This window comes from Procambarus clarkii, chromosome 58 (assembly GCF_040958095.1).
Source record: "Procambarus clarkii isolate CNS0578487 chromosome 58, FALCON_Pclarkii_2.0, whole genome shotgun sequence".
Taxonomy (NCBI): domain Eukaryota; kingdom Metazoa; phylum Arthropoda; class Malacostraca; order Decapoda; family Cambaridae; genus Procambarus; species Procambarus clarkii.
The window spans coordinates 10,815,320-10,831,268 of record NC_091207.1 but is presented as its reverse complement, the minus strand read 5'-3'; the positions used below and the strand labels follow the sequence as shown (position 1 = coordinate 10,831,268).

The following is a 15,949-nucleotide window of genomic DNA, read 5'->3' as shown; positions in this document are numbered from 1 at the left end:
GGTCCACTACCGCCCTCAGGATGGGTATGGGGTCCACTACCACCCACAGGATGGGTATGGGGTGCACTACCACCCACAGGATGGGTATGGGGTCCACTACCACCCACAGGATGGGTATGGGGTCCACTACCGCCCCACAGGATGGGTATGGGGTCCACTACCACCCTCAGGATGGGTATGGGGTCCACTACCACCCACAGGATGGGTATGAGGTCCACTACCACCCCACAGGATGAGTATGGGGTCCACTACCACCCACAGGATGGGTATGGGGTCCACTACCACCCACAGGATGGGTATAGGGTCCACTACCGCCCCACAGGATGGGTATGGGGTCCACTACCGCCCACAGGATGGGTATGGGGTCCACTACCGCCCCACAGGATGGGTATGGGGTCCACTACCACCCACAGGATGGGTATGGGGTCCACTACCACCCACAGGATGGGTATGGGGTCCACTACCGCCCCTCAGGATGGGTATGGGGTCCACTACCGCCCTCAGGATGGGTATGGGTGTCCACTACCGCCCACAGGATGGGTATGGGGTCCACTACCGCCCCACAGGATGGGTATGGGGTCCACTACCACCCACAGGATGGGTATGGGGTCCACTACCGCCCCACAGGATGGGTATGGGGTCCACTACCACCCACAGGATGGGTAAGGGGTCCACTACCGCCCCACAGGATGGGTATGGGGTCCACTACCACCCACAGGATGGGTATGGGGTGCACTACCTGCCCACAGGATGGGTATGGGGTTCACTACCGCCCACAGGATGGGTATGGGGTCCACTACCGCCCCACAGGATGGGTATGAGGCCACTACCACCCACAGGATGGGTATGTGGTGCACTACCTGCCCACAGGATGGGTATGAGGTCCACTACCGCCCACAGGATGGGTATGGGGTCCACTACCGCCCCACAGGATGGGTATGAGGTCCACTACCACCCACAGGATGGGTATGAGGTCCACTACCACCCACAGGATGGGTATGGGGTCCACTACCGCCCCACAGGATGGGTATGGGGTCCACTACCACCCACAGGATGGGTATGAGGTCCACTACCACCCACAGGATGGGTATGGGGTCCACTACCACCCACAGGATGGGTATATGGGGTCCACTACCACCCACAGGATGGGTATGGGGTCCACTACCACCCACAGGATGGGTATGAGGTCCACTACCACCCACAGGATGGGTATGGGGTCCACTACCACCCACAGGATGGGTATGGGGTCCACTACCGCCCACAGGATGGGTATGGGGTCCACTACCGCCCACAGGATGGGTTTGGGGTCCACTACCGCCCCACAGGATGGGTATGAGGTCCACTACCACCCACAGGATGGGTTTGGGGTCCACTACCGCCCCACAGGATGGGTATGGGGTCCACTACCACCCACAGGATGGGTATGGGGTCCACTACCACCCACAGGATGGGTATGGGGTCCACTACCACCCACAGGATGGGTATGGGGTCCACTACCACCCACAGGATGGGTATGGGGTCCACTACCGCCCACAGGATGGGTATGGGGTCCACTACCACCCACAGGATGGGTATGGGGTCCACTACCACCCACAGGATGGGTATGGGGTCCACTACCGCCCACAGGATGGGTATGGGGTCCACTACCACCCACAGGATGGGTATGGGGTCCACTACCACCCACAGGATGGGTATGGGGTCCACTACCACCCACAGGATGGGTATGGGGTCCACTACCACCCACAGGATGGGTATGGGGTCCACTACCGCCCACAGGATATTATGGGGTCCACTACCACCCACAGGATGGGTATGGGGTCCACTACCACCCACAGGATGGGTATGGGGTCCACTACCGCCCACAGGATGGGTATGGGGTCCACTACCACCCACAGGATGGGTATGGGGTCCACTACCGCCCACAGGATGGGTATGAGGTCCACTACCACTCACAGGATGGGTATGGGGTCCACTACCGCCCACAGGATGGGTATGGGGTCCACTACCACCCACAGGATGGGTTTGGGGTACATAATACTGAACTAAACTATCGCTCCCTTCTTGGGGGTATACAATTATAGAATATATATATTATAACTAGTGACTTACATTTCCTTAACCCTCGTCTGATAGATATAAAATAATAATAATAATAAAAATAATTAATATTTAATAATAAATTTTGTTGAGGGACAGGCAGCCAGTGTATATGTCAGGAAGGGCAAAAAAATGGAGTGTGCTTCTATGCATTATAGTATATAACAGGTGATGCTTCCATTGAGCAGGGTGAAGTAACTGGCCAGTATGAGTGAGGGGTTGCGACTAGCCAGCGGCCACACTGCCCTCAGCCTGGTGGGGGAGGAACTGGAGCAGCAGCAGAAGGCCTTCCTCGGCTACTCTCCAGTAGGTCTGGTCCGTCTCACCCCCGGCAGGTGGCTCTTCCCCGCGTCCTACACCAAATATGCCGACAAACTCTACAACACCAAGGTAAACTGCTCTTGTTTACAATTTGTTGAAGTAGATTAATCTTTATTGTTATGTAAAGAAACTATTACTAATCGAAAAACTCTTCCACGTGAAAGGATTCGAACCTTAGATAGCCTGGCGGTCCAGTATATAGTACTGTGACCAGTATATGGTGTGCTGGTCACTGACATGTTGGGGTCTGAGAGTATATAGGCAAGGTCACAATGTCTCTCGTACGGGAGACATCTCCCGTCACGCAGGGTGCAGTCGCACCTCCACAGATCTCCAGTATCATCTATTGATACTGGTAATGGCTCAAAAGGACCACCACTTAAGGGCTATTCATGCCCGTGCCACCTTTTGGGTGGCTTAATCTTCATCAATCAATCATCAGTCTCTCTCACGGGAGACATCTCCCGTCACGCAGGGTGCAGTCGCACCTCCACAGATCTCCAGTATCATCTATTGATACTGGTAATGGCTCAAAAGGACCACCACTTAAGGGCTATTCATGCCCGTGCCACCTTTTGGGTGGCTTAATCTTCATCAATCAATCAATCATGTCTCTCTCTAGACGATTAACAATGCACAAGCAACAGGGCTCCATCAAGGAACATATAATCTCCTCACACAACCAGACCATCACCAGAGACATCTTAACAAGCAACACTGAAATAATCAACAGGTTTAACGACAGCAGGAGACTCGACATCAGCGAGGCGCTACACATCAAAAAGTCAAGCCCAGCAGTCAACAACCAGTTAACACATTGACCAGACCACACACACTAGAAGGTGAAGGGACGACGACGTTTCGGTCCGTCCTGGAATATTCTTAAGTCGATTGTGACTTAAGAATGGTCCAGGACAGACCGAAACGTCGTCGTCCCTTCACTTTCTAGTATGTGGTTTTGTCAGCATATTTCAGCCACGTTATTGTGATTCCTCGTCTGCAACCAGTTAACATAGTTACATCCTACCCACTTCAAGACCCCGAGCCAACACAGAGACAGGGTCCAATGACCCTGTCTTAGAAACACAGGCAGCCACAAGAACATAACCTGCTTATATTGATGCATGTAATACCTTATCATTATCCCCAGTGCTATGCCATCCATACACTTCTTCTGTACCACCTCACCCAAAGAGAATATAAGCCTGTGCTTATATTCTCTTTGGAGAATATTCTACTTATATTCAATCTCTGGGTTCACCCATCTCCCAGTTGCATCTGTAACCTAGACGTAGTCTATATAACCTAACTGCTGTTTCCCTGTGGATTCCTTTTGGGATATTTGACTTGGATAATTTGGTGGCCTGAAGATACCATATTGCAGAGGGCGAACCTTCAGCTATTCTCTGGTGCAGGTAGGCTTTGTTGAGGTGTGAGAGTTTTTTGGTGAAGGTGTGTTACGGCCCTCTCGGGTCGCAACTGAGTTCGTACTCTGATGTTATTAGAGGAAGTTGTATCCGGCCCCAAGCCAGTAGTGGCTTTCAAGGGATGAGATCCGTGACGCAAGTAACTTAAAGGGGAAGGGAAATAAAGTTAAGAACTTAAGATTATAATTGTTACCATCACCAAATAAATAATATATAAAAGAGTGCACAGGGGGAGGGGTATTAACACTGTACAGGGGAAATACACAATCTTCTTCTCCTGAAGACTCTGGATCCAAACTCTCGGTGCCAAGTCCTCGGTGCTTTCGTGGCCTCACAACGAATCCTTTGAGAAGCTGAGTCTACCCTGGCCACAGGTCAGCCAAAACACAGTTCCACTGGGGGCACCGCCGTGGAGGCCGTCAACCACAAGTCCAGCAGGTCTGCTGGCAGGTTCCGGATCAGCAACGCTGGTCAGGCCACTCCACGAGCGATACTAGGGTAGCGCCCTAGTCAGGAGCCTCGTGTGATACCACAAATCACTCTCCTGTCCTCAATACCCCAGTGGTTAATCGTCTCCAGCAGTCGGTCCCGGGTACGACGATCCTTTCAACTGCCACTTCACTGGCAGGGTAACACCACAGTGTTCTTCCGGGAGACGACTCACAGCTGCTGCAGCAAAGCACAAGGTATGGAGACGGCTGCCTTGGGTAGACTGACTCAACTTCCATCACAGCAGTCCCAGGTCGACTCTGTAAGCAGACACGTCATCAATAACAGGGACACTAAAGCACCTCACTTACAGGCTCAGACACAAACGCCCGACATATCCACTCCATAGATGGCGCTGTTGTCTGAGCACCACCTCACCAGAGGTCAGCAGCGGCGGTGTTGTGTGCTGAACAGGACTGGAAACTGGCCCTTGTGGCCAGTACACCTTGTCCTCACCAGGTGTCTTCGTCCATTTGGAGGGGGTTTCGGGAGCTGACCCACAGATGGCGCGGTCGTCACTGCTCCGTGCTCGGACGCTGGATCCGGGTCCGTAACAAGGTGTTTATGTTCTCTAGGCTGGGTTGAACTCTTTGATGGTCACTGGATGACGAGTTGCCAATTTAGCAATTTCATCAGCTTTCTCATTTAATGGGATTCCAACATGGGATGGGATCCAGTTTAGGGTTATGTTGAGTCCTTTGCCTTTAGCGACTGCTCCAAGATAGAAAATGATGGTAATTATTTCCACATTATCTTTCCACTGTTTTTGTCCTAGTATTTGAAGTGCAGCTTTTGAGTCTGTGTGTATGATTGCATTTTGAGTGTTTTGTGAATCACATAAGCGAATGCCTGTTGTATGGCAAACAGCTCAGTTTGGGTTGATGATACTAGTCCTCCCAGTCTCCAGTATGCCTGTACGCTGGCCGTGCAAAGAGCAGCGCCAGCACTCTCATATTCTGTGTCCACCGATCCGTCTGTGAAGACATGGGTGGCTCCTGCTACTGCTATGCTATACATTTGCTCTTGTATTATGCGCCTTAGGATTGTCGGATCATAGGCAGCCTTTTTTTTTCATCGGAAGACCTTACATTACTATTTTAAAGGTAGGCTCCTCCCACGGTGGGGAACACGTGTAGTTTGGGTGTGGATGATCACCTCCTCTATCAAGGAACATGCTTTTTAACTGTAGTCTGTTTAGGACATTTCCTGCTCTAGCAGCCCAAGAGTTTCCGTTGTTTTGGCCAAGTCCAACCACCAAGGCCTGCTGTACTGGGACTGGATCACAGGAAACAATTATCTTACTGATTATCGTAGCTGTTCTTTGAGATATTCTTTCTTGTAGAGAGGACAAACCCGTCTCCAGTCTAAGAGTTTCAAGCCTGGTCCACATGGGGGCTCCCAGTGCGGCTCTCATAGCATTGTTTTGGGCAACTTCAAGCTTTTTCCACTGTTGGTGTGATAGACTTGTGAGTGCAGGTGCGGCATAGTCGATCACTGATCTGACTGCCTGTACATAGTATGTGCGAAGGACTTGCAGATTGGCTCCTCCAGAGAGGGAGGTTAGCGACCTGAGGTTTGCCGTCCGGGCCACAGTTCTCTCTCTCTCTCTCACTCTCTCTCTCTCTCACTCTCTCTCTCTCTCACTCTCTCTCTCTCTCTCACTCTCTCACTCTCTCTCTCTCTCACACTCTCTCTCTCTCTCTCTCTCTCTCTCTCTCTCTCTCTCTCTCTCTCTCTCTCTCTCTCTCTCTCTCTCTCTCCCTCTCTCTCTCTCTCTCTCTCTCTCTCTCTCTCTCCATCACGGTCGTGATGGTCGAGTGGTGAAGGTGTCCTGTATACCAGTTGCATAGTGCTCCTGGCAGTATGGGTTCGAGTCCCCCCTACATTTTTACTGAGTGATGATGGGCTTAAGGTAATTTGCAGTTGTTGAACCTCATACACAGACACCGTATGTAAGACAGGGATAGATTAGTGCGTAGTATGATGAGAGGAGAGCAGAGTGGGGAACATAATATCTGATTTTAGAAAGTATACCGTTTTTGAGCAGTAATGTGGTGGAGGCTGACTCCATGCACAGTTTCAAATGTAGATATGATAGAGCCCAGTAGGCTCAGGAATCTGTACACCAGTTGATTGTCGGTTGAGAGGCGGGATCAAAGAGCCAAAGCTCAACCCCCGCAAGCACAACTAGGTGAGTACAACTAGTTGAGTACAGCGTTTCAGGCGAGCTGAGGAATGTGAGTTGGTTGAGGTCGACTGCCCGGCCCAGGGAGTGGCTGCCCGGCCCAGGGAGCGGCTGCCCGGTCCAGGGAGCGGCTGCCCGGCCCAGGGAGCGGCTGCCCGGCCCAGGGAGCGGCTGCCCGGCCCAGGGAGCGGCTGCCCGGCCCAGGGAGCAGCTGCCGGGCCCAGGGAGCGGCTGTCCGGCCCAGGGAGCGGCTGCCCGGCCCAGGGAGCGGCTGTCCGACCCAGGGAGCGGCTGCCCGGCCCAGGGAGCGGCTGCCCGGCCCAGGGAGCGGCTGCCCAGCCCATGGAGCGGCTGCCCGGCCCAGGGAGCGGCTGCCCGGCCCAGGGAGCGGCTGCCCGGCCCAGGGAGCGGCTGCCCGGCCCAGGGAGCGGCTGCCCTTCCCAGGGAGCGGCTGCCCTTCCCAGGGAGCGGCTGCCCGGCCCAGGGAGCGGCTGCCCGGCCCAGGGAGCGGCTGCCCGGCCCAGGGAGCGGCTGCCCGGCCCAGGGAGCGGCTGCCCGGCCCAGGGAGCGGCTGCCCGGCCCAGGGAGCGGCTGCCCGGCCCAGGGAGCGGCTGCCCGGCCCAGGGAGCGGCTGTCCGGCCCAGGGAGCGGCTGCCCGGCCCAGGGAGCGGCTGCCCGGCCCAGGGAGCGGCTGCCCGGCCCAGGGAGCGGCTGCCCGGCCCAGGGAGCGGCTGCCCGGCCCAGGGAGCGGCTGCCCGGCCCAGGGAGCGGCTGCCCGGCCCAGGGAGCGGCTGCCCGGCCCAGGGAGCGGCTGCCCGGCCCAGGGAGCGGCTGCCCGGCCCAGGGAGCGGCTGCCCGGCCCAGGGAGCGGCTGCCCGGCCCAGGGAGCGGCTGCCCGGCCCGGGAAATAGCAAAGAGGGGTTGGGATCCCTAGACTCTCCTGACCACAGACTTTACAGACTCTCCAGGCCACAGACTTTACAGACTCTCCTGACCACAGACTTTACAGACTCTCCAGGCCACAGACTTTACAGACTCTCCTGACCACAGACTTTACAGACTCTCCTGACCACAGACTTTACAGACTCTCCAGGCCACAGACTTTACAGACTCTCCAGGCCACAGACTTTACAGACTCTCCAGGCCACAGACTTTACAGACTCTCCAGGCCACAGACTTTACAGACTCTCCAGGCCACAGACTTTACAGACTCTCCAGGCCACAGACTTTACAGACTCTCCAGGCCACAGACTTTACAGACTCTCCAGGTCACAGACTTTACAGACTCTCCAGGCCACAGACTTTACAGACTCTCCAGGCCACAGACTTTACAGACTCTCCAGGCCACAGACTTTACAGACTCTCCAGGCCACAGACTTTACAGACTCTCCAGGTCACAGACTTTACAGACTCTCCAGGTCACAGACTTTACAGACTCTCCAGGCCACAGACTTTACAGACTCTCCAGGCCACAGACTTTACAGACTCTCCAGGCCACAGACTTTACAGACTCTCCAGGCCACAGACTTTACAGACTCTCCAGGCCACAGACTTTACAGACTCTCCAGGCCACAGACTTTACAGACTCTCCTGACCACAGACTTTACAGACTCTCCAGGCCTGGGAGATGACGGGTGACGTGGACGGTATGGCGACGGATGTCATGACGGATGTCTTCGCCTCTCACACCTGCCCCGTCAACTCAGGTAAATACTATTATATATTTCCCAGCGATGGCTGACTAAACCCAGATCTTATGTCCGGCAGGAGTGACTGTACCTGGCAGACCAGACCTTGACTAAGGCAGGAGTGACTGTACCTGGCAGACCAGACCTTGACTAAGGCAGGGGTTACTGTACCTGGCAGACCAGACCTTGACTAAGGCAGGGGTTACTGTACCTGGCAGACCAGACCTTGACTAAGGCAGGGGTTACTGTACCTGGCAGACCAGACCTTGACTAAGGCAGGGGTTACTGTACCTGGCAGACCAGACCTTGACTAAGGCAGGAGTGACTGTACCTGGCAGACCAGACCTTGACTAAGGCAGGGGTTACTGTACCTGGCAGACCAGACCTTGACTAAGGCAGGAGTGACTGTACCTGGCAGACCAGACCTTGACTAAGACAGGGGTTACAGGACCTGGCTGGCCAGACCTTGACTAAGGCAGGAGTGACTGTACCTGGCAGACCAGACCTTGACTAAGGCAGGGGTTACTGTACCTGGCAGACCAGACCTTGACTAAGGCAGGAGTGACTGTACCTGGCAGACCAGACCTTGACTAAGGCAGGGGTTACTGTACCTGGCAGACCAGACCTTGACTAAGGCAGGGGTTACAGGGCCTGGCAGACCAGACCTTGACTAAGGCAGGGGTTACAGGGCCTGGCAGACCAGACCTTGACTAAGGCAGGGGTTACAGGGCCTGGCAGACCAGACCTTGACTAAGGCAGGGGTTACAGGGCCTGGCAGACCAGACCTTGACTAAGACAGGGGTTACAGGACCTGGCAGACCAGACCTTGACTAAGACAGGGGTTACAGGACCTGGCCTGACCAGACCTTGACTAAGACAGGGGTTACAGGACCTGGCTGACCAGACCTTGACTAAGGCAGGGGTTACAGGACCTGGCAGACCAGACCTTGACTAAGGCAGGGGTTACTGTACCTGGCAGACCAGACCTTGACTAAGGCAGGGGTTACAGGACCTGGCAGACCAGACCTTGACTAAGGCAGGGGTTACTGTACCTGGCAGACCAGACCTTGACTAAGGCAGGGGTTACTGTACCTGGCAGACCAGACCTTGACTAAGGCAGGGGTTACTGTACCTGGCAGACCAGACCTTGACTAAGGCAGGGGTTACTGTACCTGGCAGACCAGACCTTGACTAAGGCAGGGGTTACAGGGCCTGGCAGACCAGACCTTGACTAAGGCAGGGGTTACAGGGCCTGGCAGACCAGACCTTGACTAAGGCAGGGGTTACTGTACCTGGCAGACCAGACCTTGACTAAGGCAGGAGTGACTGTACCTGGCAGACCAGACCTTGACTAAGGCAGGGGTTACTGTACCTGGCAGACCAGACCTTGACTAAGGCAGGAGTGACTGTACCTGGCAGACCAGACCTTGACTAAGGCAGGAGTGACTGTACCTGGCAGACCAGACCTTGACTAAGGCAGGAGTGACTGTACCAGGCAGACCAGACCTTGACTAAGGCAGGGGTTACTGTACCTGGCAGACCAGACCTTGACTAAGGCAGGAGTGACTGTACCTGGCAGACCAGACCTTGACTAAGGCAGGAGTGACTGTACCTGGCAGACCAGACCTTGACTAAGGCAGGAGTGACTGTACCTGGCAGACCAGACCTTGACTAAGGCAGGGGTTACAGGACCTGGCTGGCCAGACCTTGACTAAGGCAGGGGTTACAGGACCTGGCAGACCAGACCTTGACTAAGACAGGGGTTACTGTACCTGGCAGACCAGACCTTGACTAAGACAGGGGTTACAGGACCTGGCTGGCCAGACCTTGACTCAGACAGGGGTTACAGGACCTGGCCTGACCAGACCTTGACTAAGGCAGGGGGTTACAGGACCTGGCTGTCCAGACCTTGACTCAGACAGGGGTTACAGGACCTGGCAGACCAGACCTTGACTAAGGCAGGGGTTACTGTACCTGGCAGACCAGACCTTGACTAAGACAGGGGTTACTGTACCTGGCAGACCAGACCTTGACTAAGGCAGGGGTTACTGTACCTGGCAGACCAGACCTTGACTAAGGCAGGGGTTACAGGGCCTGGCCTGACCAGACCTTGACTAAGACAGGGGGTTACAGGACCTGGCCTGACCAGACCTTGACTAAGACAGGGGGTTACAGGACCTGGCCTGACCAGACCTTGACTAAGACAGGGGGTTACAGGACCTGGCAGACCAGACCTTGACTAAGACAGGGGTTACAGGACCTGGCCTGACCAGACCTTGACTAAGACAGGGGTTACAGGACCTGGCTGACCAGACCTTGACTAAGACAGGGGTTACAGGACCTGGCTGACCAGACCTTGACTAAGGCAGGGGTTACAGGACCTGGCTGACCAGACCTTGACTAAGACAGGGGTTACAGGACCTGGCCTGACCAGACCTTGACTAAGGCAGGGGTTACAGGGCCTGGCCTGACCAGACCTTGACTAAGACAGGGGTTACAGGACCTGGCTGACCAGACCTTGACTAAGACAGGGGTTACAGGGCCTGGCTGACCAGACCTTGACTAAGGCAGGGGTTACAGGACCTGGCCTGACCAGACCTTGACTAAGGCAGGGGTTACAGGACCTGGCCTGACCAGACCTTGACTAAGACAGGGGTTACAGGACCTGGCTGACCAGACCTTGACTAAGGCAGGGGTTACAGGACCTGGCCTGACCAGACCTTGACTAAGACAGGGGTTACAGGACCTGGCTGACCAGACCTTGACTAAGGCAGGGGTTACAGGACCTGGCCTGACCAGACCTTGACTAAGACAGGGGTTACAGGACCTGGCTGACCAGACCTTGACTAAGGCAGGGGTTACAGGACCTGGCCTGACCAGACCTTGACTAAGACAGGGGTTACAGGACCTGGCTGACCAGACCTTGACTAAGGCAGGGGTTACAGGACCTGGCCTGACCAGACCTTGACTAAGACAGGGGTTACAGGACCTGGCCTGACCAGACCTTGACTAAGGCAGGGGTTACAGGACCTGGCCTGACCAGACCTTGACTAAGGCAGGGGTTACAGGACCTGGCCTGACCAGACCTTGACTAAGACAGGGGTTACAGGACCTGGCTGACCAGACCTTGACTAAGGCAGGGGTTACAGGACCTGGCCTGACCAGACCATGACTAAGACAGGGGTTACAGGACCTGGCTGACCAGACCTTGACTAAGGCAGGGGTTACAGGACCTGGCCTGACCAGACCTTGACTAAGACAGGGGTTACAGGACCTGGCCTGACCAGACCTTGACTAAGACAGGGGTTACAGGACCTGGCCTGACCAGACCTTGACTAAGACAGGGGTTACAGGACCTGGCCTGACCAGACCTTGACTAAGGCAGGGGTTACAGGACCTGGCTGACCAGACCTTGTGTCAGGGCGGTAAAGAAGTGTTTCTCTGGCAGTTCCGAGGGAGTGATGTTGTGGTGATGACGTACCCCAAGTGTGGCACCACCTGGATGCAGGAGATTGTATGGACCATGAGGAACAACCCGGACCTCACCCACCCCATGGCCCGTCTCCCCCTAAACGCCCGCAGCCCATATTTAGAGTGAGTAAATGACTTTTCCTTCACAGAGTGTGTAAGTGTTCCCTTTCAAGTTCAAGTAAGTTTATTGAGACAAGAAAAAAAATACATCTCAAAGGGATAGAGTAGCTTAGGCTATTTCTACCCGCCAGGCTTGATTCCCTGACTTGAGCCTGGAAGTGGCGGAACATGTCCTTACCTTGAGGTTACCTTGAGGTGCTTCCGGGGCTTAGCGTCCCCGCGGCCCGGTCGTCGACCAGGCCTCCTGGTTGCTGCACTGATCAACCAGGCTGTTGGACGCTGTTGCTCGCAGCCTGACGTATAAATCATAGCCTGGTGGATCAGGTATAGTGATTTATACGCCCAAAACTGTTGCACGATATCACCTCACCCAAATGCGAGTATAAGATTGAACGTATTTTGCGTGTTTTCAGGGTTACAGTTGTGTATGTAAACAAGTCTTTGAAAATGTAATAAGTTATTACGAAACGCGTTCAGGCGTCACGTCATGTCAATGGATTTTGATGCAGATTCAACTTATAACTCAATTAAATATTTTGTACTCCAGCACAGGAACATAGTATACAGTACTGTTCAAATTTATTAGATTGAATACTAATGTCAGAAAATGGATGACGGGACTAAAGATTCTTATTAAAATTATGAAACCTATATACTATACTGTATATGTTATATGTTGATTGAAAATTTGAAGGTTTCTAGAATAACAATTTATCGTATGAAAAACTGTCAAACCAAAAAAGAAGATTGAAGAAACAAAATAGGTACGGCTAGAAAGGCAAAAACAAAACCCAAATGGTTCGACTAGATATCGGCAGTCTCCGTGGTGTAGTGGTAAGACACTCGCCTGGCGTTCCGCGAGCGCTATGTCATGGGTTCGTATCCTGGCCGGGGAGGATTTACTGGGCGCAATTCCTTAACTGTAGCCTCTGTTTAACGCAACAGTAAAATGTGTACTTGGATGAAAAAACGATTCTTCGCGGCAGGGGATAGTATTCCAGGGACTTGCCCGAAACGCTACGCGTACTAGTGGCTCTACAACAATGTAACAACTCTTGTATATATCTCAAAAAAAAAAATATATCAAACAAAGACTTGGGAGAAGACTGGTCATCTGAAAAATAGGTCAAGTAACTGATGATGACAAAGAAATGAGTGACATTCTAAATAAATACTTTGTCTCGGCATTTACTGGGGAAACTTTATATTTTGTTAGATAGGCTCCCTGGCTTGGCGCCTTCTTCTGATAATTACTTTATATTCTGTTAACACTTGAACAAAAGTATGTAAGTAATGGAGACAGCAAGTTTAATTGTTTATCATTACCAGAGAAGACGTTATTAAAGAGAGAAATTCAAGCCAAACAAACCATTCAGAGGTGGGCTCTTAACTGTTCAATATTGGGGTCCATGATTTTTGTCCCCCACCACCCGTGAGCCAGTCTACAGTCTCTGCACACCACTGGGACACCCACTCTGCCCATCCTCTGTACCTCTGCTATGCCATAACCCACTTCTAGTGACTACTATAATTGCAATGACACTAAGAGGACTCGACATGTCCTGGCGCCACAGTATTGTCTCATCAGGCTACCATACCAGCCTCCATACTCAACCCATTCATATAGCTCATCCATAAATGCTTCTGCCAGCCTCATACTTTAAGACACTACAAAAATCATTGGTACTATTGCGAACGTGTTAAAGAACTCAACCATAGATTTAACAGCACAAGGAAGCTATACAAAAAGCAGCCAAGTGACCGCAACAGGACCTTACTTTGTGAGGTCAAGGAACATGTGCATTAAGAGACCAGACTAATAAAAGAACAAAAGTGGCTGGAATAGTGTTCACATCCGAATGAACACACCTCTCTCGGAGAGATGTGGCAGCAAATTCACCGAGCCAAAGGAAATACAACACCAAAAGTCCCACACACTATGGATCCTCAACAGGAAGCCGAAGTACTGGCAACCAGGTTTGCAGAGAGAGCAGCCAGCAATCAACTTCCACCAGATGTATTAGCAGTACAGACCGGACTAGAGGAAGAAAGGTGGCACAGAATCCTTACAGCATGTGAAGAAGTCTCTGACACTAATGCCCCCTTCACACTGGATGAGCTCAATCGGGCTAAGAAAAACTCCAAGGATACATCCCCTGGAGCCGACAAAATAACCTATAAAATTATTAGAAACCTCGGCCCAGAGGGAGACGCTGCATACCTAAGGTTAATTAATTTAGCCTGGACTTCTCAAACTAGACCTTCTGCTTGGAATAGAGCAGACATAGTGCCGATCCCAAAACCCAAAGATCCAGCTAATCCCAGGCCCATCTCTCTCCAAAGCTGTGCAGCCAAGACGGCTGACAGAATGGCACTCAACAGACTGGAGTGGAAAATGCCTAAACTGCACCATGATATGTATGCCTATAGAAGAGGGGTTGGCACAGTGGAATGTATTACAACTCTGTTAGCCCACTTGAATGACAGACCAGGAATGCTGATATTCCTGGACCTCGAAAAAGCCTTTGAACTGGCTAGCGCCCCAGCTATTCTCTGCTGCCTCATTGACAAAGAGGTCAGAGGCAACCTGCTCTCCTGGACCAAAAACTGTCTCATAAACAGAGAAGCAAGAGTAAAACTTCATGGCACAGTCTCTGAGTACAAAAGACATGAAAATGGTACACCGCAAGGAGGTATTCTCAGCCCTCTTCTCTTCAACTGTTTAATGGAAAGAATAATGAGGTTGAAACTTTCACATCACTGCAGGCTGCTAAACTACGCGGACGACTTTGTCATCATCATAAAAGGAAGGGATGCGGCGCGCCTTGCACCCAAATGCTTAGACTGCATCAGTAAAGAGGCAAAACAGATTGGGATCAAACTCAACCCCACCAAGACAAAAGCCATGCCCATAAAAATAGCGAAGCCCAACATCCGACTCACAGTACAGGGTCAACCAATTGAATGGGTCGACACCTATCAGTATCTAGGAATCATCCTGGACACACACATGAATTTTAATGCTGAGGTCACTTACTTAAGAGAGAGAACTGCGGCCCGGACGGCAATCCTCAGGTCGCTAACCTCCCTTTCTGGAGGAGCCAATCTGCAGGTCCTTCGCATATACTATGTACAGGCAGTCAGATCAGTGATCGACTATGCCGCACCTGCACTCACAAGTCTATCACACCAACAGTGGAAAAAAGCTTGAAGTTGCCCAAAACAATGCTATGGGAGCCGCACTGGGAGCCCCCATGTGGACCAGGCTTGAAACTCTTAGACTGGAGACGGGTTTGTCCTCTCTTCAAGAAAGGATTTCTCAAAGATCAAGATTCTCAAATTTCTCTACACTTATTAGTAAGATAATTGTTTCCTGTGATCCAGTCCCAGTACGGCAGGCCTTGGTGGTTGGACTTGGCCAAAACAACGGAAACTCTTGGGTAGCAAGAGCAGGAAATGTCCTAAACAGACTACAATTAAAAAGCATGTTCCTTGATAGAGGAGGTGATCAACCACACCCAAACTACACGTGTTCCCCACCGTGGGAGGAGCCTACCTTTAAAATAGTAATAGAAAGTCTTCCAATGAAAAAGGCTGCCTATGATCCAACAACCCTAAGGCGCATAATAGAAGAGCAAATGTATAGCATAGCAGTAGCAGGAGCCACCCACATCTTCACAGACGGATCGGTTGACACAGAATATGAGAGTGCTGGCGCTGCTCTTTGCACGGCCAGCGTACAGGCATATTGGAGACTGGGAGGACTAGTATCATGAACCCAAACTGAGCTGTTTGCCATACAACAGGCATTCACTTATGTGATTCACAAAACACTCAAAATGCAATCATACACGCAGACTCAAAAGCTGCACTTCAAATACTAGGACAAAAACAGTGGAAAGATAATGTGGAAATAATTACCACCATTTTGTATCTTGGAGCAGTCGCTAAAGGCAAAGGACTCAACATAACTTTAAACTGGATCCCATCCCTTATTGGAATCCCACTAAATAAGAAAACCAATGAAACTGCTAAATTGGCAACTCGTCATCCAGTGATACATAAAACAATTCAACCCAGCCTAGAGATCTTTTGATACTGGTAATGGCTCGAAAGGGCCACCACTTACGGGCTATTCATGCCCGTGCCAC

General features: G+C 52.2%; 1 protein-coding gene across 3 annotated transcripts in view; it reads left to right on the top strand.

Annotated features, from left to right (window-relative positions):
• The window catches only part of LOC123767970 (sulfotransferase 1C4), an 85,337-nt gene that overhangs the window by 21,094 nt on the left and 48,294 nt on the right, over positions 1 to 15,949 (top strand). For all 3 annotated transcript variants that reach the window (XM_069306547.1, XM_069306548.1, XM_069306546.1), the window contains exons 2-3: positions 2,286 to 2,487; positions 11,656 to 11,801. In XM_069306547.1, the coding sequence (XP_069162648.1) occupies positions 2,305 to 2,487; positions 11,656 to 11,801 (329 nt within the window). In that variant the 5' untranslated portion in view covers positions 2,286 to 2,304. The remainder of the gene's footprint in view (positions 1 to 2,285; positions 2,488 to 11,655; positions 11,802 to 15,949) is intronic.